This window comes from Podarcis melisellensis (assembly GCF_964234715.1).
Source record: "Podarcis melisellensis genome assembly, chromosome: 13".
NCBI lineage: Eukaryota > Metazoa > Chordata > Lepidosauria > Squamata > Lacertidae > Podarcis > Podarcis melisellensis.
This window is the reverse complement of record NC_138545.1, coordinates 14470340-14495115: the sequence shown is the minus strand read 5'-3', so window position 1 is coordinate 14495115 and position 24776 is coordinate 14470340. Positions and strand designations below refer to the sequence as shown.

At 43.7% G+C, this 24776-nt stretch overlaps 3 protein-coding genes across 6 annotated transcripts in view; 2 read left to right on the top strand and 1 right to left on the bottom strand.

The window, feature by feature from the left end:
- The window catches only part of LOC309354008 (C-type lectin BpLec-like), a 196614-nt gene that overhangs the window by 98414 nt on the left and 73424 nt on the right, over positions 1-24776 (top strand). The window lies entirely within an intron of this gene.
- The window catches only part of LOC309354013 (C-type lectin-like), a 96150-nt gene that overhangs the window by 67787 nt on the left and 3587 nt on the right, over positions 1-24776 (top strand). Inside the window, exons 3-5 of the mRNA XM_081883710.1 lie at positions 21705-21777; positions 22265-22356; positions 23814-23954. Of these exons, the coding sequence (XP_081739836.1) occupies positions 21717-21777; positions 22265-22356; positions 23814-23954 (294 nt within the window). The 5' untranslated portion in view covers positions 21705-21716. The remainder of the gene's footprint in view (positions 1-21704; positions 21778-22264; positions 22357-23813; positions 23955-24776) is intronic.
- On the bottom strand, positions 2459-24299 carry LOC309354003 (regenerating islet-derived protein 4-like). 4 transcript variants are annotated; one of them, XM_081883692.1, is made up of 7 exons: positions 24168-24299; positions 12426-12502; positions 10264-10333; positions 9348-9436; positions 5743-5883; positions 5245-5365; positions 2459-3255 (listed from the first exon to the last, which is right to left on the bottom strand). In XM_081883692.1, exons 2-7 carry the CDS (start codon positions 12495-12497, stop codon positions 3188-3190), a joined length of 561 nt encoding a protein of 186 aa, XP_081739818.1. In that variant the 5' UTR covers positions 12498-12502; positions 24168-24299; the 3' UTR covers positions 2459-3187. The 4 variants fall into 4 exon arrangements, with proteins under 4 accessions (XP_081739818.1, XP_081739819.1, XP_081739817.1 ...); XM_081883693.1 differs by lacking the exon at positions 24168-24299 and adding an exon at positions 20252-20338; XM_081883691.1 differs by lacking the exon at positions 24168-24299 and adding an exon at positions 14391-14500.

Here is a 24776-nt window from a genome sequence, read left to right as displayed (position 1 = left end):
AAAATCAAATAAAAATTATTTCAAAAAGAAGAAAAGAAAAGAAAATACCTGTAGAGTTAAAATAGAGATGTGGAAATATGGAAATATCGATGAGATTTGGACATGCTTCAAGTTTCAGACTATGGGAAGTCATAAAATTAAAAATTACAATTAGGAAGATAATTTGACCTTTTTTATTTTAGTTTTTTTATTTTTGGGGGGATTATGATTTGATATGTCAATTGGATGTCTTTTATTGGAAAATTAATAAAAATGATCTAACAAAACAAGAAAAGAAAACATCTGTGACTTGAGGTTACCTTTGGTAATTTCCATCTTGGGCCGGCCCTGCTATTCAGTGTCAAGGGCGGCCGGAGGCAAAAGGTGGCAGGGCTCCTGCACATCTAACAGTGTCCTGCAAAAGAAGGGACTTGAGCAACTGTAGCTCATTGTGTAAGCCAACTATGTGGTTGGCCATGCCTGCTCTACCACTATAGCCAAGTCACCCATGTTAAGAAATAGTTGCAGCTGGTTTGCCATACGAAAGCATTTGCGCAACTTTTGATAAGGATCATGGGGCATGGCTGACCTTGTGGTTTCCAACAGTTATTTGCAATTATCCACACTTGAGAGAGAGACAACAGCTTCTAACATCCCTTGTAATACAGCTTGGTGTAAATTACAGGTTGGAAGTCTGGTTAAGTTTATTTATTTTGTAAAAATTTATACACCGTTAGATTGTGAAAAACCTCAAAGCAGTTTACCATAGATAAAACAGTGAAATCAAGAAATATTTACAGCCCTGCTTTAAAACATACAAAAGTTAAAATACCAAAACAGATCAAAATTACCACCATTATCTAAGCATATGAGAGGCTTGTCTAAACAGGAATGTTTTTAGCAGGATGTGTGTGGATATGTAATCATATCTGTGTTATGGGTATATGAGCACCATGCAACAGTGAGAATGAACAACATTGATTCAGATCTCTTTCCAAATGGAAGCAAGGTTGTCCCCTTTCCTCTCTCCTTTTTGCTCTCTCTCTACTATAGGAAGCTTTGGCTGCATTGATCAGAGAAAATGATCTGACTCAAGGAATTAAAATAAAGGACAGGACATACAAAATAAGCTTATTTGTGGGTGGTGTCAAATCCTAAGGAGATTTGAAAGCAATCAAAGAGCCTGTTAAAATCAGTGTCAGCTAAAATGAGGGAAACTTTCCTAAGGCTTCTTCAGAGATGGTATCTCCACACCTCCAAGATTGTCCTGCCTGACTAATAATGTAGACCCCAGCTGCTGGAGGGGGTATATGATTCAAGGATCTTACCTTCATCTGTGGTGGAGTCGTAGTTGAATGCTCAACTATTCAACCGATGCGTTCAGAGAAATAAGCCCCATTTTCAATACAAATGCTTCTATGTCTCTTATGTTGGCATTACTTGGGTTATGGGAAGATAAACTTCCAAGATTACACATAAAAACCAATGGAGCTTTTTTTTTTTGTGGCAGCTAGAATGAAAATCACTCAATGCTGGTGGAATGCGGAGGGCCTTACTTTGGACTAGGGCTGGCCCTCTTACATCTGTAATCAATAAGGTTGTGGCCTGATTTGATCCAAAAGGTAATTTTGTTCTGTCTGATTCTCTCTGGAAGTTGGGCGATGGGGGTGGGGTGCCTGACCACACAAGTACAGGAGCTGTGCTGCAGCTGACCTGTACTGACTGTTGTCCGGCAAGAGTTCATATTCATCTTTACCCTCTAGAAAATCAGTCACCATTGGAGTGGCTACTTGCTTGGTTTCTTTCAGCCCTAGACTGTCAAGAAATTCAATAACCTTTTGCTTTTGACTTAGGAGATAAGAGCCAAGCTCTTCTCTCACTATTTGAAAAGAAACAGTTCCCATTTCCTTTACCTCTACAGTCATACCATGGTTTTCGAACAGCCTACTTCTCAAACATTTTGGCTCCCGAATGATTGAAACCCGGAAGTGACTTCCTGTTTTCGAACATTCTTTTGGAAGCCAAATGACTCACAGGGCTTCTGCGGCTTCCTGCAGCCAATCAGAAGCCGCGCTTTGGTTTCCAAACATTTTGGAAGTTGAACAGACTTCCGGAACAGAGTCCGTTCAACTTCCAAGGTACGACTGTACTTCTTTGCTCAGGTATTCCACAACCTCTGTATAGTCTTGGTTATTCTCAGTTACAATCATTAGATTATCCACAAATGCCAAAACGTAAGAAAACTATTTATTTTTTGCACTTGGTTTACACACACATGTCTACATGACTTTGTGTGTACCCCAGCTCTTTGAGCATGCTCTATAGTTTCTCATTCCATGCTCCAGCAGCATATTTTAATCCATAAAGCCCCTTCTGAAGTTTGCATACTAGATGCACTTTGGTTTGATAAAACATTGGGGCTGTTCCATATAAATCTCTTCCTAGATCTGGCCGTGCAAAAATGTGGCTATAGAAGACTGGTTATCCCACACTGTGAGGACTCTCCTAATAACTCAGCACCCTTAACAAAGTGCATTTCCCAGAATTCTTTGGACGAAGCTATAACTGTGATGTAAAGAGTGCTTTAAATGTATGGTGTTGAAGTGACCTTGGTGTCAGATGTCAATGTCTGTGGTATAATGTGTATGCCACAGAGGACAGGAAATTGCATAGGTGCAGCTGGCAATGTAGGGTTGCTTCAATCAAAGCACCATCTAGTGAAATGTTCTCTTGTACTTCCACACTTATGAAAGGAGACCCTTGCAGTCCACCTTAGGTGTTCCAAGATAAATCTCCAGCATCTACAGGTGGGACAGAGAATGTCCCCTGTCTGAATGAACCTGGAAATCCACTGCCATTCAATGTGCCTATTATTGAGTTAGATGGACCTATGGTTTGACTTGTTATAAGCCAACTTCCTATATATTTCTTGGATGATCATCTTAGAGCAGTCTGAGTGGATTGCGAAAGACAGAAACACACCAGGAAATATGTGCATCCAAGAGAATTTATTAAGTTCATTGTGGGGTATAGGCACAAGAAAAATTTGTGGAGAAGAGGGGAACCAAAGTGGCAGCTCTTCAGTTATGGTCATTTTTAAAGTGATGAATGAGAACCCCTCTTTCACTTTGAGGACTGGGAGAGGAGGTACTGAGATCAGAAAGATTTCCAGCGGGCTAGAGTCCAGCGAAGGGAACTACAATCTTCTTTAGGGTGATTGTTTACAGACAAAGGCATTTTTCACTTTACAGGTAACAGCATTCCACTTCTCAAAATCTAAAATTTAAAAGACATGGCACAAATTATTTCTTGTTGCTCATTATTTAACGACCTGTTCCATGTGGTCTAGAGCAAACAGGAAGATTCAGATCCATCCAGGAGGCCCACCTTCTGTAGGTCACTTGAAGTGGGTGACCCACCTGTTGATCTCCAGACATCAAACTCGAAGTGTACTCCTGATCCTAAATATGCAACTAAATTCAGCGTTTTTTTGAATATTGCACCTTTTTATATCACTGTTCAGGGAAACAGAAAAAGGCACCAAATTCAAAAACTGCAAATGTTTGCTGCAATGGAAGAACTGGGAGCCCAATTGGTTTGTTTCAGTGTTTAGAATGAACTACCGGTAGATCAACTGAACAAAGTTCAATGAATTATTTCAAAAATCTCTGAACTGCACCTGAATTCCCATAATCCCCGCACCTGAATTTCCATAATTAAGTTCATTTTGAGGCAGAATTTTGTAACATTTCTAATTTATCTTCATGTTCACTCCTCCTTTCCCCACCCTATCAGTCTCTTAGCTTTCAGTTAAAAAAAAAGTCAGACAGACATTTGGGGAAAAGTTAGAAAGTGAAATGTGGAGACAATGTTCTAATGTGCTGCTGTTACTAAGGACACCAGTAAATTAATCACAGCTGATATGCAGTCAAAAAGGAGGAGTGTAAGACATTTCCTGTATCTTCCCTGTTGAGGATACTTGCTGTCTTCCAGCAGGAGCAGCTTTCAGCAAGACGTACAGACCAATGAACAAAGCAAATTATGCTTCATGCCTTATACTGTATGGTTTTTCTAGTATGGAAATGTTTAACCTGTTGACATTTTGCCTGTGAGACATCTTATTTCATGTATGTGGCTCCTGATTTACCTTTTTACTTTATAACATTCTGAACACTAAAAAAAATAGCTGAGGGTGAACTATTTATGAACTGCAAAGTTGATTTGGATGAACTTGAACTGAACTAGTTTGCTGTGCAAAAGAATAAACCTGAACAAGAACTAGTTCCTTTTAAAAAATGAAGTTTCCAATCACTGGTTTGCTTATAATTCTTCCTTCAGAGCCTCAGCTTGAATCCAAGTTTTCCTTGAATGCCTGACATCATACGATATCAGGCCCATGAAAAGCAGGCATGGTTTACACCAAAGAGCCTGGCCAGGGCAAACTCCAAGGCCTGGAAGGACTAATTAGACTTCCAGGCGAAACCTTCCCCACCCCTGGTCTGGAGGAAGTAAGTTTCTTAGAATCTCAGTTTTCATTTATGAAAAGCAAAAGCTTCTAGCCCTCATGGCTGAAATTAGTTTTGTAAAGGAAAAATAATATAGAAATCATTCTAAGTTTCAGAAACTCCCGATTATACAATTTTGGCACCCTTTACTTAAGACTTTCCCCAGTTTCCCCACATTTGGCCCTAACAATTTCTTAAAGTAAAACACTAGAAAAAAATATAATGTAACCCAGACTTTAGCAACCAATGCTTTCAAAATGTGTAGTAATCCTACACTATATTATGCAGACTGGCTGTAGCCGAAGCCTTCAGCTTCTAGTGTATTTGGAGGTGATCCTAAATGTTGAACAACTGGACAACTGCTCATCTGTCAACAGTGCAACCTACTTGAGATCCTTGCTGCAAATAAACACCTGGCTAAGGGTTGTCACCAGCTTAGTTGCATTCAGAATTAACCACCGAAATCAATGGGCCTTTGTGACTACCAGCATGTCTTTTAATTTTAATGTGCATTATGATTTAGTCTAGGGTTTCCGAAACTTGGGTCTCCAGCTGTTGTTGGATTACAACTCCCATCATCCCTAGCTAGGAGGACATCAGGGACGGTGGGAGTTGTAGTCCAAAAACAGCTGCAAACCCAAGTTTGGGAAACTCTGATTTAGTCAGAAACAACCCTTAAAAAAGTTGGAACTGATGGAGAAAGCAGAAGGTAGTGGAGAATCCAAAACCTTTTATCTGTTCCTGCAAATGGCTTGCTTACCTCTCTGTTCCTTCAGCTCTACACAAAACCTATTTGCAACTGGAACAAACAGACCTGGCTGGTTTACATTCCAGCTTGCGAAATTGAAGGGAGAATTATCAGCCCACTTCCACTTCCTGTTCTGCAGGAATGAGACGGAAGAGATTGTGTGATTAAAGAAGAGAGTTGTTGTTGTTTAGTCGTTTAGTCGTGTCCGACTCTTCGTGACCCCATGGACCAGAGCACGCCAGGCACTCCTGTCTTCCACTGCCTCCCGCAGTTTGGTCAGACTCATGTTTGAAAGAAGAGAGTAGCCCACCACAAAAACAGGAGAGTTTGACCAACTGGAAATTACTGTTTGTTATGGCGGAGACATTTGAGGAGAACCCCATCCCACCATAGAAAATAAAGGAGAATTTGTGTATGGAGTTCAGACTAGGAAATTGTTGAGATAATTGCGTTGCTAAAGAGCCCCATCTCTGATGACAATCAGGAACAAGCTATGTGAAAGCAGCTCACTTGCAAAGGATCATAGAGTCCAATCCAGACATCTGTGCGTGTTTTCTGTTGTGCTAAGATGTACTTGGCTACAATGGAAGATTCTTTCTGATTGAGGAGGGAGGCAAGATGGACCCCACGGCCATAGCTCTGGCAGTCAACCTAAAAATGGAAAAGGAATTAGAGAAGCTCTGCTACCATTATCATATCTCACCAGGAAGATTATTGCAGAGTTGGAGCTTGCCAGTGTCAGATCAATTTCCTTGCATCGAAGTTTTTAATATTTTCTGAATTAGACTTTCTTGAGTATTTTTAAGATGAACAGGTCTTCCTAGAATATTATAAGGCAATGCTGTTCCATACTAACTTGTGTGATACAATGTTATTGAGCCTGTCAGTATTTTGCTGGAGGAATTTAAGCACATACCAGAAAATGTTACATTTGCACAATTAGAGTGCTTTAAAGCATCATCTTGGCACAATAAATCTACTTCTAAAAAGAAACAAAAAATAATTGTGGCTAGGAAAGTGATGGGGAAGTGGATTGAAAAATATGGGATCTTTGGAAGATGTATAAACACTCCCACAAGCAACTCAGAATGAATATTGAGTGTTCTATAATCTCCCTGCAAACAAATCAGAATGAATGGGTGAAAAATATGCAACCCAACCCTCATGCAAACTGCAAGAGAATCAGGATGAATACCCAATGGATAGGTCATCTGGAAGAGCCTTAAATTTGCTGAATTAATAAATTAGAAATTGGAATACAGAAAGGGGAGGTATGAGTAAGTCGGGGAAGTAAGTTATAAGAAAATAAGGGATTGAAATTATACTTGTTTTTATTTTATTTTTGTTTGTATTACTGTATTGTTTTGTTATTATAAAAAATTTTGAAACTTTAATAAAAATCTTTTTTAAAAAAAATAAAAATGTCTTTGTACAACCCCAGATTCAGAAGCATCTTTATTTGCAATTTTACAAACATTTCAGGGAAAGAGAACATATGGTTGGATATATTGTTGAGACGGCTAGAGCGCCGGTGGCGGATAACTCATTCTGAATCTGACCGGACACGGGTTAGAGCTCAACGTCGAGCCTACCAAGTGGCGATAGCGACGGCGAAGAAGACTTTCTTCACCGCCTCTATTGCATCTGCAGAAAACAGCAGCAGGAGACTCTTTCAGGTGGTTCACAATTTAGCGGAACCACCTGTAACATCGGGGCCCAGTACGGGCCACATGTTCTCCTGCAATGATTTTGCAAATTTTTTTGCAGATAAAATCGCTCAGATTCGGGAAGAAGTAGACTCCACCGTGGGAGCAGGGGCGGGGCGGGAGAGTGCTAGAGTCCTGTCTGGTCAAGTTGTGTGGGATCAATTTCAATCTGTTACCTCCGAGGATGTGGACAGGCTGCTTGGACGAGTGAAGCCAACCACCTGTCTCCTGGATCCTTGCCCATCCTGGCTTATAAAAGCTAGCCGGGAAGGACTGGGCGATGGGCTTCGTGGGGTGGTGAATGCTTCCCTCCGTGAGGGAGCCTTCCCAGACCCGCTGAAAGAGGCGGTTATCAAACCGCTTCTTAAAAAACCATCTTTAGATGCGGCCACGATGGCCAATTATCGCCCAGTCTCAAACCTTCCATTCTTGGGCAAGGTGATTGAGCGAGTGGTTGCTGAACAACTCCAGGCACGCCTGGAAGAAGCGGACCATTTGGATCCCTTCCAGTCGGGATTCAGGCCTCATCATGGGACTGAAACTGCCTTGGTCGCACTGGTTGATGATCTCCGGCGGGCTAGGGACAAAGGTGAGAGCTGTTTCCTAGTTCTGCTGGATCTCTCAGCGGCGTTTGATACCATCGACCATGACATCCTTCTGGACCGTCTTGAGGGGCTGGGAGCTGGGGGCACTGTCATACAGTGGTTCCGCTCCTTCCTCCTGGGCCGTGTTCAGAAAGTGGTGGTGGGGGATGAGTGTTCAGACCCCTGGCCGCTCACTTGTGGGGTGCCTCAGGGTTCTGTCCTCTCCCCCATGCTTTTCAACATCTACATGCAGCCGCTGGGAGGGATCATCAGGAGGTTTGGGCTGGGTGTTCATCAGTATGCAGATGATACCCAGCTCTACCTCTCTTTTAAATCAGAACCAGTGAAGGCGGTAAAGGTCCTGTGTGAGTGTCTGGAAGCGGTTGGAGGATGGATGGCGGCTAACAGATTGAGGTTGAATCCTGACAAGACAGAAGTACTGTTTTTGGGGGACAGGAGGCGGGCAGGTGTGGAGGATTCCCTGGTCCTGAATGGGGTAACTGTGCCCCTGCAGGACCAGGTGCGCAGCCTGGGAGTCATTTTGGACTCACAGCTGTCCATGGAGGCACAGGTCAAATCTGTATCCAGGGCAGCTGTTTACCAGCTCCATCTGGTACGTAGGCTGAGACCCTATCTGCCTGCGGACTGTCTTGCCAGAGTGGTACATGCTCTGGTTATCTCCCGCTTGGACTACTGCAATGCGCTCTATGTGGGGCTACCTTTGAAGGTGACCCGGAAACTACAACTAATCCAGAATGCGGCAGCTAGACTGGTGACTGGGAGCGGCCGCCGAGACCATATAACACCGGTCTTGAAAGACCTACATTGGCTGCCAGTACGTTTCCGAGCACAATTCAAAGTGTTGGTGCTGACCTTTAAAGCCCTAAATGGCCTCGGTCCAGTATATCTGAAGGAGCGTCTCCTCCCCCATCGTTCTGCCCGGACACTGAGGTCCAGCTCCGAGGGCCTTCTGGCGGTTCCCTCCCTGCGAGATGCCAAGTTGCAGGGAACCAGGCAGAGGGCCTTCTCGGTGGTGGCGCCCGCCCTGTGGAATGCCCTCCCACCGGATGTCAAGGCGATGGACAACTACCTGACATTCAGAAGACATCTGAAGGCAGCCCTGTTCAGGGAAGTTTTTAATATGTGACATTTTAGTGTATTTTTCATTTCTGTTGGAAGCCGCCCAGAGTGGCTGGGGAAACCCAGCCAGATGGGCGGGGTACAAATAAAAAATTATTATTATTATTATTATTATTATTATTATTATTATTATTATTATTATTATATACAATGAAACTTGACCTTGAGGGATTGGCTTTGGAATGTCTGCTCAGTAGAAGAGCAACGTGGGGGCAGTCCGCCCCAGGTGTCATCTTGAGGGGGGTGACATTCGGTGTGCCGCCCACGATGGCTCCCAAGCCTCCCCCAACTCCTGAGCTATCAATAGGAAGGGGAAGACCGCCAGCAAAGTGGCACAGCTCTCCCCCTTCCCCAACGGCTCAGGGGAGAGTCGCGGGTTGGCGGCTAGCCCCTGAGCATGGCTAGCCCCCTGGGATGCACATGGCTAGCCCCACCCCTGGGTGCACAGCATGTGTACCACTCCAGGTGCCAGAGCACCTAGCTCCGCCTCTGTGTCTGCTTTGTTTCTGCTTGAGCTCTGCAACTCAGATGATCAGACTCCATCTAACCAGCTGAGTTCCCTTCCTTTTGTGGTCAGCCCTCTTTTGTTAATTCAAAAGTATCGGCTAGATGTTGTCATGGGACTGCCCATGCTGATTGCCTTTCTCATTGTATTATGCCTTGGTTGGTGAGAAACTCCTCTTACCTCAGCATCAGCCCATGTCATCATCTTTTCAATATATGCATAGCAGTTGCCCTGATTTTCCAGCCATCCACTAGGGCAGGCAGCCCTGGCTGTTTTAGAGAGAAGGAAATGAGGGGAAATAAGGGATTATAACAGTAAGCAGGTTGTTCTGAGTGCGACATTACGTATACCATTGGTGATTCCATTTAGAAAGCACAAGTTATTTAGAAACCCGTGAATAGAGATCTTGTTAATATTAAAAGTTTAATTTGCATAAAATGTATGCATTGAAGTTTAAACGTCTGTAAATGTTTGCATTTGCAAAGCAGGGAAGTTTGCATTAAGCAAGAGGTTTCACTCTAGCTGAAAGCGGAATGCTGGTATTTTTCCATTTAAGAGGGTTTGGCTTACCTGATCACTCTTCTCTGGAAACCCAAGTAGATCCCTCATCAGCAGGAAGTTGAAACCTGAGAAACTCGGTATCTTTGTGTTGCGGGAAGCCAGCAGAGAGATTGCCAGCTCAGCGTGTTGGGAGAAGGAGCCTCCAGCATAATGGAGTATGTCTCTGAGATTGGACTGTATTAAAGGATTTAAAAGACTGAACTGCATTGCTGCTACTTGAGTGCAATGTGTAACTTTGTATTTTTGTTCTTTGTAACATTTATATGCCACTAGTTTTTAGACTGCTCTGCAGCAAAGCTTTGAAACTAATTCTTGGGATGGAAAGCTCATTTATTTCTGCACAAGGTCCAGATCAGGGATTCCGCTGACCAACTCCAATAAATTATGTCTAATTTAAACTCTCCTGCTTCCGTGTTCTAATAGGCTTAGCTGGGTTGCCATCCCTTGAAAATCCACTAAGTACTTTCGTTCTCATGACTGCTTAATTTCAGTGAAGATTTCTGGGAAATTCTAAGGTGTTTGCTAAAATGCTCACCGGGACTGGAGACCAGGATTCCAAGAAGGCAAAGGCTGAAGTAGGTGACAAATCCCATCTTCTGACTGACCTTTTGGAAAAGAGGAATGTACAGTCAATTCAAGCGGTGTGTTGTCAATTTTGCCATTCAGCCAATGTAGGAAGGAAGGAAGGAAGGAAGGAAGGAAGGAAGGAAGGAAGGAAGGAAGGAAGGAAGGAAGGAGAGGTAAATATTTTATATCCTATAATCACATTTCTCCTTTATTTGAACTTTCATGAACTGATAAGCTTAAAGAAAGAAAAGAAAACCTGAATTTAACAGATTGTTAAGATCTGGAAAGACCAACTTGAAGACCAACTGCTCAAGGCAGGAATCTACACCATCTCGGATTGTCCCCAGCAGATAATAATCCAGCCTCTGCTTATATACCTATGCATTTTGCTCCATTGTCGAAGAACTCATACCTTTGTGGATTGTCTCCTATTCTTCAGCTAAAATCTACTCGCCTGAAATTTCCGCCCATTTAGCTTTGTCCTATGGTGCAAGGGAGAACAAGTCTGCTCTATCTTTTTTGAGACAGCCCTTCAGATATTTGAACGCTGCTATGCTTAATCTCTTTAATCTTCATTTATGGGGGGAACACCTGAGTTGACATAGTTATGTCCTGTTTTCGAAGAAAAACTAAGATCATGTCAGCGTGTGGATGTATGAGAGGTGTTTTTTAATCCAAACTGGAAGGAAAATGTTGCATCATCATCATCATCATCATCATTATTATTATTATTAAAATGTAGTGCCACAAGGAGGAAAACAGTGCATGCTGGCAATCTTTTAGGGCCATTTCACCCATTACACAGTAGCAAACCCAGCAAAGGGAAAGCCCTAGGTTGTCCCTCAATGGGGTATTTTTCTCTATAATATGTGTATCCTGAATGCAACCCAAGATCAGAGGGGAAATCAGAGAGACCAAGTCTACTATGTCTACCTGTCAGGTTTCAGGGAATCTGATCCCCCCTCCCTCATGGCTGGTTGCCAGAAATGGGAAAACAAGGTGTTCTTACCAAGATAATTTATTCAATATTCACAGAGACATAGGATGTCGCCTCTCAGATAATGGTGTTGCTCCAAATAAGTCCCACCCCTCCGTCTCTCCTATTATACATCATTCCTACATCAGCTAATCTGTGTGTTCTGCCTCTGAGCTTTCTGTTCTCCTACTCTCAATGCCCACCAGGACCTGAGAGGGGAGTTCAGGAATGCTTCCTAAAGACACTGAGTCTGTCAGCTGCCTCTCCCCTAGTTCTTTTTCCTCCTCCTGCTTGTCATCCAGTATCTCCCAGCTTCTCCCCTCTGCAGCCTCTGAATTATTACCTTCTGCAAACCACTGTTCTAAATCTATGCTGTCTCCTCTTGGAAGGGCAGAAGAAGGGGGGAGCGGTCTCCACCATTCCTCCTCAGTCCAGTCTCCTAGGACCTCCCTGACTCCAACAAGACTGTGTCCAGAGGTGATCATCTGTGCTCTCCCCCTTTACATTTTCTATCACTTAATCATTGTCATGAGGGCAACCTGGGATCAAAGGGGCAATGCACATACACCAAGGCCAGATGGTACACCAGTCTTCAGAATTTTTTAATTAATTCAATCTATCTAGGAGCTCTCAAACATTTATCACATTCACACATGCTCTGTAGGGATATATATTTACCAAAGACTGCTGCTCTGTCTGATTAGATGGCTGTCAATGGACAGGTCCTCCAGGTGTTGCTACAAAGGTCTTTGGCCCAAAACGGGTCTGTCTCCAGAGTTCTTATACTCTCTGCTCAATCTCTTATTATGTGACAGGTGGATGAATATGTTGATTGTAGAGCTTTTGGATTATGTGTCCCTTTTCTGGCAGTGTGATCCATCTCTATCCTTGTCCCCGTGTCTCTAGCAAAAAGGACACAATGGTCCTGCAATGTGACATTTCTTCTTCCAAGGAATACTGTTCCTTAAAAGAAAGTCCTGGTGATCTGCAATGTCACCAGGACTTGCTGTTCCTCTTTGGCAACCTTGCAGATATTGACTTTTCATTCCAAACATCCATCTGTCCTTCTCTCATTCATACAAGTTGCAATGAATTACATTAAAAATAATTCATGTGATATGTGTAGTGGAGACTTGTTATTTTGAAAATAATACCTGGTATGGTGTGCAACAATCCCCTTTTTGGTCCTGAAATGTTCTTCCAGGTGAAAACCAAGGCCAAGTCATCAGTTCTGAATAATAAAGTATTGATTGAATCTACTCAGGAGCTCTCAATCATACCACATGTTCACACATGTTCTGCAGGGATATAGTACCCAAGGAGAGTTGTTATGTGAATGACTGCATTCCCAAGGCAATATATTCTATTTTCCTGACCATTTGCTAACTGTTAACTTGTACGTTACATTCAAGCATTTGCAAGCTTCTGGAAACCTAGTGGAATAAACCACAAGTTTGGCATTTATTTTTGTGCTATTTCCTTCGAGGGGGGAAATATATGTTTGCAAGCCTGGAATCCACTTGCAAGTCTGGAAGTTTGTTTAGGGCCATGCACCACCTGAGGCCATGCAAGTTGCTCCACAAGTGCCTTTCCCAGGGCATCACACACACAAACACACACACCAGTTTGGTCAATGGGCATAGATGAAGCTCCACTATACCCTTTCTTTGGTGTGAATAAAATTTAGCTGGACATATCAGTATACAGTGTGGTGTAGTGGTTAAGAGCTGTAGTCTTGTAATCTGGGGAACCGGGTTCGTGTCCCCGCTCCTCCACATGCGGCTGCTGGGTGACCTTGGGCAAGTCACACTTCTCTGAAGTCTCTCAGCCTCACTCACCTCACAGAGTGTTTGTTGTGGGGGAGGAAGGGAAAGGAGATTGTTAGCCACTTTGAGACTCCTTCGGGTAGTGATAAAGCGGATATCAAATCCAAACTCCTCTTCTTCTTCTATATATGCATGAGCACATGTAGCACTGGCTTTTTGATCAGTAAAACAAATGAAATAAACCCCTTGTGTTCAGGCTGCCCAAGTAGATTCCCAGTCTAATAGCACAGAGGGTTGTTAGACTGGTTTTGGGGCTGCTATGCAAAGGTCTTCAACCTCAAATGGATCTGTCCCTGAGGTTCTTACACTTAGTCTCGTACCATGTGACAAGCAGACTGATACTGTGCATTGTATATCTTTTGAATTATGAGCCCCTCTTCTGGCTACACAAATTAAAGATAATCATCTCTGGCCTTGTCTCAGTGTCTCTGTCTCTAGGCAAAAGGACACCATGTGGTCCTCCAACGTGGCATTTCTCCTTCCAAGGAATATAGTTCCTGAAAACAAAGTCCTGGTTCTTTGGAATGGCCATCAGTCACTGGGACTTGCTTCTTCTCTTTGGCAACTTTGCGGAGCTTGACCTTTCCAATATCACCTCATTCTCTTGCCATTTATACTCAGTTTATACCTGACTCTGTTAAGATTAGTATCATTATCAAGACAACAAGCATATATCCACAAAATCTTCAGACTCGTTTTGCAAAATAGCATTTGACTTATTATGGTGTGTGACATGTATGCACCTCGGTACAAGTCATAGGTAGGGATGGAGTGGCTATACTACTGATTTTTGTTGTTCTGGGTATGATATGTGATGCTACCTCTTCATTTCTATTTATCAGGACAGCTTGATGGAACTTCCATCTTAAGGGTCAGTAGACGTCGGATTACAAGTGAGATCCTCCTCCCCAGTGCTATTTTTCTTGAAAAAGAGGTGCTGGAACTCACCACAAACACCTCCCTTGCTCTCTTATAATGGCAATGGCACCCATCTGAGAGGTGCCAGAACTCAGTTCTGGCGAGTTCTGGCTGGAAGAAAGCCCTGCTCTTGCCCACTCCACAAAGACACACACAGAATTCAAATCTCCATTTTTAGAGACAGTATATATCTCATTGCCAAAAAAGAAGAGGAAAACTTTGGACTCTCTTCTGGTCAGAGTTCAGGGGTTGCCAATGTGGTGCTCAGAGGCACCAGTTGCCTGCCAATGCCTTTTCTGTTATGTCATGCCCCTCATGGCAGCCATTTTGTGTTTCCAGTGCTATTTCTCTAGAAAAAGAGGTGCCCAAACTCACTATGAATGCCTCCATTGTTCTCCTATAATGGGGAAGGGCACCCACCTAAGAGGTGCCGGAACTCCGTTCCAGTGAGTTCTGGCTGAAAAAAAAGCCATGCCTTTATCAGCCATTTTGTGTTGCATCACATGCAGCTCAGCAGCCATTTTGTGACTGGCACCCATGGCCCTATCTCATAATTACAGATATGTCCAGTAAGCCAAAATGTTGGTGGCCCCAACTTAGTCTATTAAAGGCACCAGCAGTTCCCGGGATTCTTTATAGGAAGCCATGACTACTAAAGTTGTATAAGAGTGCTTTAAATGTGTGGTGCGGCTCTGACTTAAGTCTAGGCAGGCTAGAAATCTTCGTGTTTTGTTAGACCAAATGGAAAAAGAGCAAAGTCCCAACCAAAGAAGAATAGCAATTTTATTTATACCCTGTCCAGGCTGGGTTTCCCCAGCCACTCTGGGCAGCTTTCAACAGAGCATTGAAAACAGAATAAAACTTCAAACATACATACATTTAAAGGAGATTGGGAAATGTTTATTGAATATATGGGTGAAAATTGTGTACACTTAAAAACGCTGGTAGAATTAAGATAAATTCAACAGTGTAGATAAGTTTTGATTTCTGTACTAATGGAATACTGAATGGTTATCTTATGTAAAAAGGAATTTATTGTATGCAAACTGGACCAGGGAAAGAGAAGAAGGGAAGTCATTGATTTAAGGTTGCTTAAATGAATATTCCAAAAGGTGTTTTTGTGTGTGTGTGTGTGTGTGTGTGTGTGTGTGTGTGTGTGAAATCCCAGAACTGTCTAATTCAGGTATACAACTCCCCTACCTGCCCCGCCCTCACTGAAACTCACAACAATATTTTTCCTAATGAAAGGCTAAATGACACAGCAGAAGTCCTTGAATGATTTAGGACAAATGGCACTCCTTGTAAGAACATGGAGTTTGAACAGTATATTCCTTTTGGAACCATGCAGAGCTACAGTACATTGAGATACCATTGAACAGTTTGTCTCTGAACTCAAACTCAAAGATTATAATTGTGGAATTGGCTATGCAGAGACATCTGAGGGGAATGATCAGATTCTCCATCAAGTTATGGAGGCAGTCCATACTAAGAACATCACATTTAAAAAGGGTGAGATTCAGTCCAAACCTGAATCTGTGAAGTGCATGGGCCAGACAGTGACTGCAGCCATACAGCCAGAAGGGTAAGCTACTATGCAGGAAGTAATAAAACAAGATTTCCATCTTAAAGCAGGGGAAGCGCTCATAAAGTATGGATGGCCACATTATCTGAGAGAGGTGTCCTTGCTGCAAAAACCCTTTTAGCATGTAAATGACTCCTTATGTTGTCTGGAAGTTAGGTAACTGTCCTCTGTGCTGGCCACATGACCCGGAAAGCTGTCTGTGGACAAACGCTCCCTCGCTCCCTCGGTCTGAAAAGCAAAGGTAAAGGAAACGGACCCCTGGATAGTTATGTCCGGTCAAAGGCGACTATGGGGTTGCGGCGCTCATCTCGCTTTCAGGCCGAGGGAGAGGCATTTGTCCGCAGACAGCTTTCCAGGTCATGTGGCCAGCATGACTAAACTGCTTCTGGCACAACAGAACACTGTGACAAAACCAGAGCGCACGGAAACACTGTTTATGTAATGGTACCTATTTATCTACTTGTACTGGTGTGCTTTTGAACTGCTAGGTTGACAGAAGCTGGAGCAGAGCAACAGAAGCTCACTCAGTCATGGGGATTTGAACCGCCAACCTTCCGATCGGCAAGCCCAAGAGGCTCCGTGGTTTAGACCACAGGCTCCCTCAGCCTGAAAGCGAGATGAGCGTCGCTACCCAATGCCATTTCTACCACAAGAGTGTTTGCTGCCCATCCCAGCTACCTTTAAAAGGACCAGCTGCTGCCTTGCCCGGCCTCCTTCCTCCTTTTCCTCATGTAGAGGAGACATACCCATTTCTCCCTCCCTTCCTCGGTTTAGAGGCTCTCTCTGGGGCTTGTAGTCGCCACCGGTTATCAGAGCCAGAAAGGAATTTAACTCCCAACAACAGTTGCCTCTAGGCTGAATTTTTTTTTTTTTTTTTTTTTTTTTGCTATTCTTTCAGTGAGTAGCAGGAGATTTACTAGATAACCCTTGTTCTTTGTCAGAACTTCGTGGAAACTGCTGGGTAGACAGCTAAAGGGCAACCCCTTTAAGAGGCCTTGAGAGGTGAACCACCCCTGGTTTTAGCTTGGACTGGGCTGGGCTGGGCTGGTCACTTGGCCACCTCAAATTTCCAGCACTCCCAGTCACTTGCTTTTATACCATTCCTGGGCCCTTAATGCTGGATAATGTTCCCAAGGAATGTCCTGGAAAATGTGCCCAGCAGGATGGGCAAGGTATAAACAAAATTAGTAGTTGTATAGTCATCATTGTAGTAGTCTTGGTTTCTGCCCTCATTTAGACCATTATATGGGCTGCCAATGACTACACAGCAATATTGTGTTCATGTTTTCAGTATTTTATAAGAAGTGCTTGTACTCAGAACCCTTTGCAGTTGTTTTTCAGGTGTGAATTTCTTTGGAAATTGGCATATAGTTCTTGGGGAGTAGATAACAGCAATGTCAGTAAAGCCTGTCAAATGATAAACCTGAAGCAACAGAGCCTTGGAAGGTTTTCTATTGTCGTTGTTGCTGGCAGGTTTTAAAGGGCCATTATTACCCTTTGCCTACATTTGCAGACCACGTAAATGAAGCTCACCAATCAAGGATCTCCATTTGGGAGCCCCTACTGGGGACCATTGTGTTTTTCTGTTCTGCCTTTAGCCAAAAGAACACAAATGTAACAGACAGCAACATTGCCACTGATGTGTTGTCTTTCCCAGTCCAAACTGGAGATGCCAGGAATTGAACCCAGAACCTTCTGCATGGAAGACACATGCTCTGCCACTGAACTACTGTCCTTTGTAGGGATGGGGAGAGACAGAGAAAAGCGGTGGGATTAAATTTGGATTGTGAGTGAAAGAAAATGAATTTTGAGCTGGGTAAGAGGCATGGAGAAGGAGAAAGCCCCAGTTTCCAGTTTTAAAGTAATCTTTACTTTAAAGTTCTGGTATCTCAGTAAGATAACCAGATGAGAGTTTGGCAATGTCTCCTTGAAGCCATCCTGGTATGGCAACAATGCTTGCTCTCGCACAGAGATGAAGAAGCCGTAGAAAGCAAGAAAATGAACAGGGTGCCTCTAACGTTTCTTTGTCACTAGGTGGCATCAGAAAGCAAGGATTGAATTCTGTGTTGGTTGGGGAATCATCAAGAATGTTGATCAGTATACAAGTATGAACAGTTGCATTTCCACAAATAAGTGCTGTGCTTGGTTCATTTCATTCACAAAACCAGGTTTTTAAAACCAATTTCTCTATTTATGAAAACAAATGGACTGACATTTTTATTTTTATTTTTGCATGCCACATCAGAGACAATAAAGTCAAGACTGGAAGTGGGGGGTGTTTACATTTTAGACCAGGAGTGGGGGGGTATTTTATCAGCCTAGGGGGCCACCGTTCCTTCTGTTCAAGCTTCCAGGGGCTCCTTGCCAGCAGTGGGCATAGCAACAAATAAAAATCTTATCTTTGTGTTGTAGGTTATTTTCTACACACTCGTTGTTGTTGTTTAGCCATTTAGTTGTGTCCGACTCTTCGTGACCCCATGGACCAGAGCACGCCAGGCCCTCCTGTCTTCCATTGCCTCCCGCAGTTTGGTCAGACTCATGTTTGTAGCTTCGAGAACACTTTCCAACCATCTCGTCCTCTGTCGTCCCCTTCTCCTTGTGCCCTCCATCTTTCCCAACACCGGGGTCTTTTCCAGGGACTCTTCTCTTCTCATGAGGTGGCCAAAGTATTGGAGCCTCAGCTTCAGGATCTGTCCTTCCAGTAAGCACTCAAGGCTGATTTCCTTCAGAATGGAGAGGTTTGATCTTCTCGCAGTCCATGGGACTCTCAAGAGTCTCCTCCAGCACCATAATTCAAAAGCATCAATTCTTCGGCGATCAGCCTTCTTTATGGTCCAGCTCTCACTTCCATACATCACTACTGGGAAAACCATAGCTTTAACTATACGTGCCTTTGTTGGCAAGGTGATGTCTCTGCTTTTTAGGTCTCTCCATTTTATCCATAATATCTTCTACATTACAAGTGTTATTGCAATCGTGCTAATGTTTTTATCTGCTTACAGTGGTCTCTTAAGTAAATTAAATTTCCCCTCCATTCTTTATTGAAGTTTTGGTATTCTTAGTTCCTGAGCTTTCTCGTCAGTTTTGCCATTCTTCTCTGGTAGGGACTTTGTCTTCTTTCCATCTCTGGGCTAGTAGCATCCGTGTGGCTGTTGCATACATAAAAAGTCTTTCCTGCTCCTTTGCAATATCAGCACCTACAATTCCTAATAAAAAAGCTTCTGGTTGTTGTTGTTGTTTTAATAAAAGTTATTTTAAAAAGCCATAGGTGTTTTCCAATCTATGCACTGAGCATTGATCCCTCAGGCAAAGTAGCCGCAAACAGTTCAGGCTTAAAATTGTTGCACACCACTCTACTCTCCAAACAGTGTGAGGTTCCAGGAGTTAATAATAATAAGGGCAAGCTAGCAGAGATAAGAACTCTTTGCAACAGAAGTAGCGGACAGAGGCATATGTAAGCATATTTACAAGCATTTATTCAGCATCAGGACAAAGGCAAAAAACATGTCTGCTTCCCTTTGTGTCCAAGCAAACAGCAATGGCAAAAGCTATATACAAGGGAAGTTCCCAGCAGACTGTGCTGGAAGTAAACTGACATGTGACATACAGCAACTCTACATGCCTGTTCTAAAGGTGGAACGAAACTATATCCTAGCAGTGACCACTTACAAGGCCTGGGTTGCTGCATTGTTCATTCGACCAGTCCATATACAGTGGTGCCTTGCAAGACGAAATTAATTCGTTCCGCGAGTCTTTTCGTCTTGCGAAGCATGGTCCATCACAACTGTGCATCTTCAAGCGGCTTTAGGAAAAAAGCGAACGAAAACGTCTTGCGAAGCAAGCCCATAGGGAAATTCGTCTTGCGAAGAGACGCAAAAACCGAAAAACCCTTTCGTCTTGCGTGTTTTTCGTTTTGCGAGGCATTCGTCTTGCGGGGCACCACTGTATGGGTAAGTGGTTCATCTTTCTTACTGCCTTTCCATGCCCTGTCCTAGCCCAGCTCTATATAAGAAAGAGCCCAGCAGCCTGAGACACAGTTGTTCTGTGTATGACTGCATTTTCAAGGCCGTTTATTCCATTTTCCTGACAATTTGCTAACTGTTAACTTGTACGTTGTTGCCCTTCATTGGCTCCAATGGAGGGGGAGAATTAGTTACACTATTTCCAAGCAGGTGCTGATGATGTCCCGCCCCTGGGGCCTCTTGCATGAATCAATAAGACTGGATCAAGTAAATCCAAAGCAATCTCTGTCCTTCCTTTGCCTGTTTCTGGGGCTACCACCAGGGAATTACCTTTTGCTCCCTGAGCTCCCTGTTCCCTTCTGCCAACAAAGATCTTCTCTTCCAGAATAGAGTGTCAGGGACTGGGCAAAGGAGGGGTAGAGACCACCTTCCCATCCTGTCCCTTCTAGGAAGGAGGAGGAAGAGAGGGAGACAATATAGATTTCCAATAGTGGTTTGTGGGAGGTCAAAGCTCCGAGCCAGAGGGGAAAAGTTGGGAAATAATGGGAGAAGAGGAGCAGGCAGAGCCAGAGCACAAGCTGGCTGACACGTTGTCATTAGACAGCAGTCCAGATCCACCATCTCCCAGAACCAGGCAGGCCTTAAAAGTGGGAGAACAAAGAGCTCGAAGGACAGAGGACACTTAGTGGCACCTGTAGAGAAGAAGAAGATGATGATGAATGAGGAAGTGGGAGAGAAGGAGGTGGAGATTCATTCGGGACAACGCCATTATCCAAGAGACATCTAGCTGGGAGCCACTGACAGCAGCCTGACATAGAGGCAACTTCACTCCTTCTTAACTTTCTTAAGGCAGCCCACCAACCTGAGGGTTATTACAGTGGTACCTCAGGTTACATATGCTTCAAGTTACATACGCTTCAGGTTACAGACTCTGCTAACCCAGAAATCGTGCTTCAGGTTAAGAACTTTGCTTCAGGATGAGAACAGAAATCGTGCTCTGGTGGTGCAGCGGCAGTAGGAGGCCCCATTAGCTAAAGTAGTGCTTCAGGTTAAGAACGGTTTCAGGTTAAGAACAGACCTCCGGAATGAATTAAGTACTTAACCCGAGGTACCACTGTATTGTTCTTCCCATAAAACAAAAGAAGGACAATAGCAACAGATTAATAACTAAAAGGCTTTCGATAAATGTTAATACTGCTTTAGTCTAGAACATTGGAAGCAACTGCTAGGAGCTGAGGCCCCTTCACTCCCCATAAAATATTTGAAGGGGCCAGCTCTCCCCCAGTTGATGGGCCCTGCCATTCAAATGGTGTCTATGTGCTGCATCTTGTGATCAATTATGGGAGAGGGGCTTACTTGCCTCAATATTATATTCAACTTAGGATCCTTGGTCTAGAAACAGTGGAGGCTGATATGTTAGGAGGAATGGGGCACAGCCCCACAAAGCTCTACCTGCCCTCAGAAAGTCCTAGTGTTGTGTGTTCTTTCTTACATCTGGGTGGCACAGGCTGTCCCTTCCTTCTACTACCTGTTGTCCCTGGAGGGGAAAGAGAACAAAACCAGAATTGCTTGGCTCTGCCTGTCCTTGACTCTGCCTCCACTTACCATTGGTTTTACTGCCTTCTGCCCTACAAATCCTGCCAGTCCCAATGGACACCAGCCTCCACTGGTCCAGAATCGAGGATCTGTGATTCCTCAACAATGGCAAACTCTTTAGGTTCTCCCTTCTTTCCCTAACCTTCTCGTTTTTCTCCATTCTTTTCCTTCTCTTCTCATTTTTTAGAAATTCAAATGAAGGAGAATTGTGATGTTAAGAGTATAAAATACTATTTTATTTCTTCCTGCCATCACCACATGAACGAAATGGCAACCAGTGGGGATAGGTTTTGACCTTCCATAAAAGGTCAACCAGAAGATGGAACATGGTCAACACTAGGTGCATCTGCACACTAAGCTTCTTTGACTCCATGATACTTCAACAATCGCCAACTTTAAGTTTTGGGTTCTCTCTTCTTTCTCTAATCTTCCCATTTATGATTTTAAGAACAGAAAATACTGATTTACTTCTTCCTGCTATCACCACATTGACAATGCCAATAAGTAAGGATAAATTTTTAATTTGATGCATATTTCCTTCCACTGAAGGTCAACCAGAAGATGGGGGTTGTCACCTACCTTTGCCTTCTTGGGTTCCTGGTCTCCTATTCTTTCCCAGGAGGTGAGTGTTTTAACAATTATCTGGGAATTTCCCAGAAATTTTAATTGGGGTTAAGCATTTGTAAAAACAAAACTACTTGTCATATTTCCAGGTGATGGTAACCCAGCTAAGGCTGTTGGAATAAATAACCAGGCAATGGAAGCTGGTCCATTAGGGTTAATAGGAAACTGCCCTACCCACCTCAGTCTGCTCTGAACCACTCCTCATATTCATATTTACAACCAGTCAGTGAGTGGCGCTGCCTGCCATTGACTCTGGATCCACTTACAGTTTGCCTCCTTGCTTTCTGTCCCAATTTCCTATTGGTGCCATCGGGTACCAGTCACCAATGGAAGCAGGAATTTTAAAATTAGGCCTGCATTCATTAATCTTAAAATTATCTGTGCAAATTTGTAGGTGAATTAGGATTCCACATTGAAAATTGCATTCTAACAGCTTTTGTCCCCCTCCCCCAACTTTTTCTTCCTTTACTCCTCTCTCCATACAGTAAAGGCCAGATCCTGTCCCAGGAATTGGCTGAAAGCCGAGGGCAGCTGCTATGCATATTTTGACTCTCAGAAAACTTGGTCTGAAGCTGAGGTAAGAAGCTGCTTCTCACCAACCAAGCTGTAACATCAGGTGCTGTCATGGGTTTCAGATGACATTTTTGTGAGGAGAGCTATCAGTGTGAGCTGTTGGGAGACATTACCTGGCCAGCATCTTGGTATAATCCAAAGAGAGTTGCTCACCCATTGTGTTCAAGTAACCTGTTTCCACAGGAGCCAAGAAAGCTTAATTAACAGTCAGGAGAGATGGCCTGGCAAAAAGGTACCTTTTCCCAAGTGAAAAGATACAAGCTATCTCTGCCCCTTTGTCCCTCCAGCTTGCATGTGAGCAGGAGGGACCTCAGGGCTCACTCAGCTGGGGGGGGGAGTGGAGCCTTCCCACCCCCAAGCCAACAAGCTGTATCATCCTCAGCTCTGCAGGGTGTTGGGATGAAAGTGCCTCATCTCTTGCAATGAGAGCTGTGGCCGTTTCACCCCATGCCTTGAGGGCTGGGGCCAATACAGATTGTTGTTTCAACATCATGGTGTATCGCCAGATTGTGATGTTTGGATGGTGATACATCATGGTGTTGAAAACCTGACATCACCCAGCTATATACAGTTAAGAACAACTATTTCAAACATTAAGATAATAGTTAAATTCAAGGATAAGCTACAGAACCAGATTAAAACACAGGTCAACATTCTGCATGCCTGCATAAAGGTAAAGGGACCCCTGACCTTTAGGTCCAGTCGTGACCGACTCTGGGGTTACGCTCTCATCTCGCTCTATAGGCCGAGGGAGCCGGCGTTTTCTGCAGACAGCCTCCGGGTCATGTGGGCAGCATGACTAAGCACTTCTGGCGAACCAGAGCAGCACACGGAAACGCCGTTTACCTTCCCGCTGGAGCGGTCCCTATTTATCTACTTGCACTTTGGCGGGCTTTTGAACTGCTAGGTTGGCAGGAGCAGGGACCAAGCAACGGGAGCTCATGCCGTTGCGGGGATTCAAACCGCCGACCTTCTGATCGGCAAGTCCTAGGCCCTGTGGTTTAACCCACAGCACCACCCGCTTCTGAAAAGAGTGCAGCCAAATCATGACTATGAGCATTCTTCCTGCATTCATCCTAGTTTTTGTGTATGAGCTTCAAGGTGGTTTTCTTGCACCAAGATTGAGTGCTTTAATTGCACTCGTGGGACGCAGGTCGAGCAGGTTTCTTTAGTTTCCCAGCAGGTCCAGAGGATGGAGAAAGGGGCCGGGCTTCACTCACAGCATTTTCTTCACCCCTTTTTCTCTCTTCCTTCCTCAGCTGCTTTAGTTCCTATTTGAAAAACTTCCAACTCTCCACCACTGGTGTTTTATGATTTTTAATAATTGTTATTACTTATTTGGCAAGTTGTGAACCCCTCTGGGAAATCTTTGTTGGAAAGAGTCTTTGTGCGCGCGTGTGTGTGTGTGTGTGTGTGTTAGTAATAGTGGTGGAGCTTATTTAGTTGCTTGGCTATTCTCAGAATGAGTGCGTGAGCTATGGCTGTGGGACCCATCTTGCCTCCATCCTCAGTGAGAAAGAGTCAGATGCAGTGGCCAATTACATCTCTGCAAACCAGAAAAGGGAAAGTCAGGTCTGGATTGGGCTGCATGATCCCACTAAGGTGAGTTCCCTTTACTTTCTCTATTTCAGGCCGTTGTCACTGAGTAATGGCTTCTTAGTATCACCATTCCATCCTTACCCGAATCATCTCCCCAGATTACTCCAATATGTGACTTTTCCACAATTTTCTAATAGAATTCTCCTCTAATATTGTTGTGGAAGTGGGGAGAGGATTAACATATTCAATCCTCCTGGCAAACTCCCCCTCACTCACCCAAGTTTAGGATGTTCCACCACTCTTCAGCAGAGTTTCTTTTTCTTTGAGGAAAATAAGTGGCTCAGGTAAATGTAAATTAAGCTTGAATTTTTAAAGAAACTGTAACAAAATAAGAGAAACTAAATACAACAACATGAGGTTAGTCTGAGGTAAGAAACAAGAAGAGGCAGTTGGTCCCTTTTAACTGATATTCTTAACAGAACACAGACACTGAAGGGAGGGGCTGATTCTGGAGCAAAACACACAAGCCCCGCCCACCAGATACCAAGCACTCTACTATTCAAATTAGGAACCAGTGTTTTTCCTACAAATATAATCGTACCTTGGTTCTCGAACACCTTGTGACTCAAACGTTTTGGCTTCCAAACACCATAAACCCGGAAGTGAGTTTTCGAGTTTGTAAACGTTCTTTGAAACCCTAACGTCTGATGTGAATTCCGTAGCTTCAGATTGAGTGCAGGAAGCTCCTGCAGCCTGTTGGAAGCCACACTTTGGTTTTTGAACATTTTTGGAAGCCGAACGGGCTTCTGGAAAGGATTCCATTAGAGAACCAAGGTACAACTGTATCTCCATCATAACTGGCAATAGCTTCATAACTGGCCAACT

Bases quoted from the DNA above. Each gene is read 5' to 3' on its own strand.
- LOC309354003 (XM_081883692.1), bottom strand. From the start codon at position 12,497: ATGACTTGGCCTTGGTTTTCACCTGGAAGAACATTTCAGGACCAAAAA. The intron at 5,884-9,347 runs GTAAGAGGAGTT...TTCCATTTTTAG, and splicing joins TGACATGGGCTGATGCTGAG to GTTGACTGCCAGAGCTATGG. The intron at 3,256-5,244 runs GTAAGCAAGCCA...TTTAAATTTTAG, and splicing joins AGAGCTGAAGGAACAGAGAG to ATTTTGAGAAGTGGAATGCT.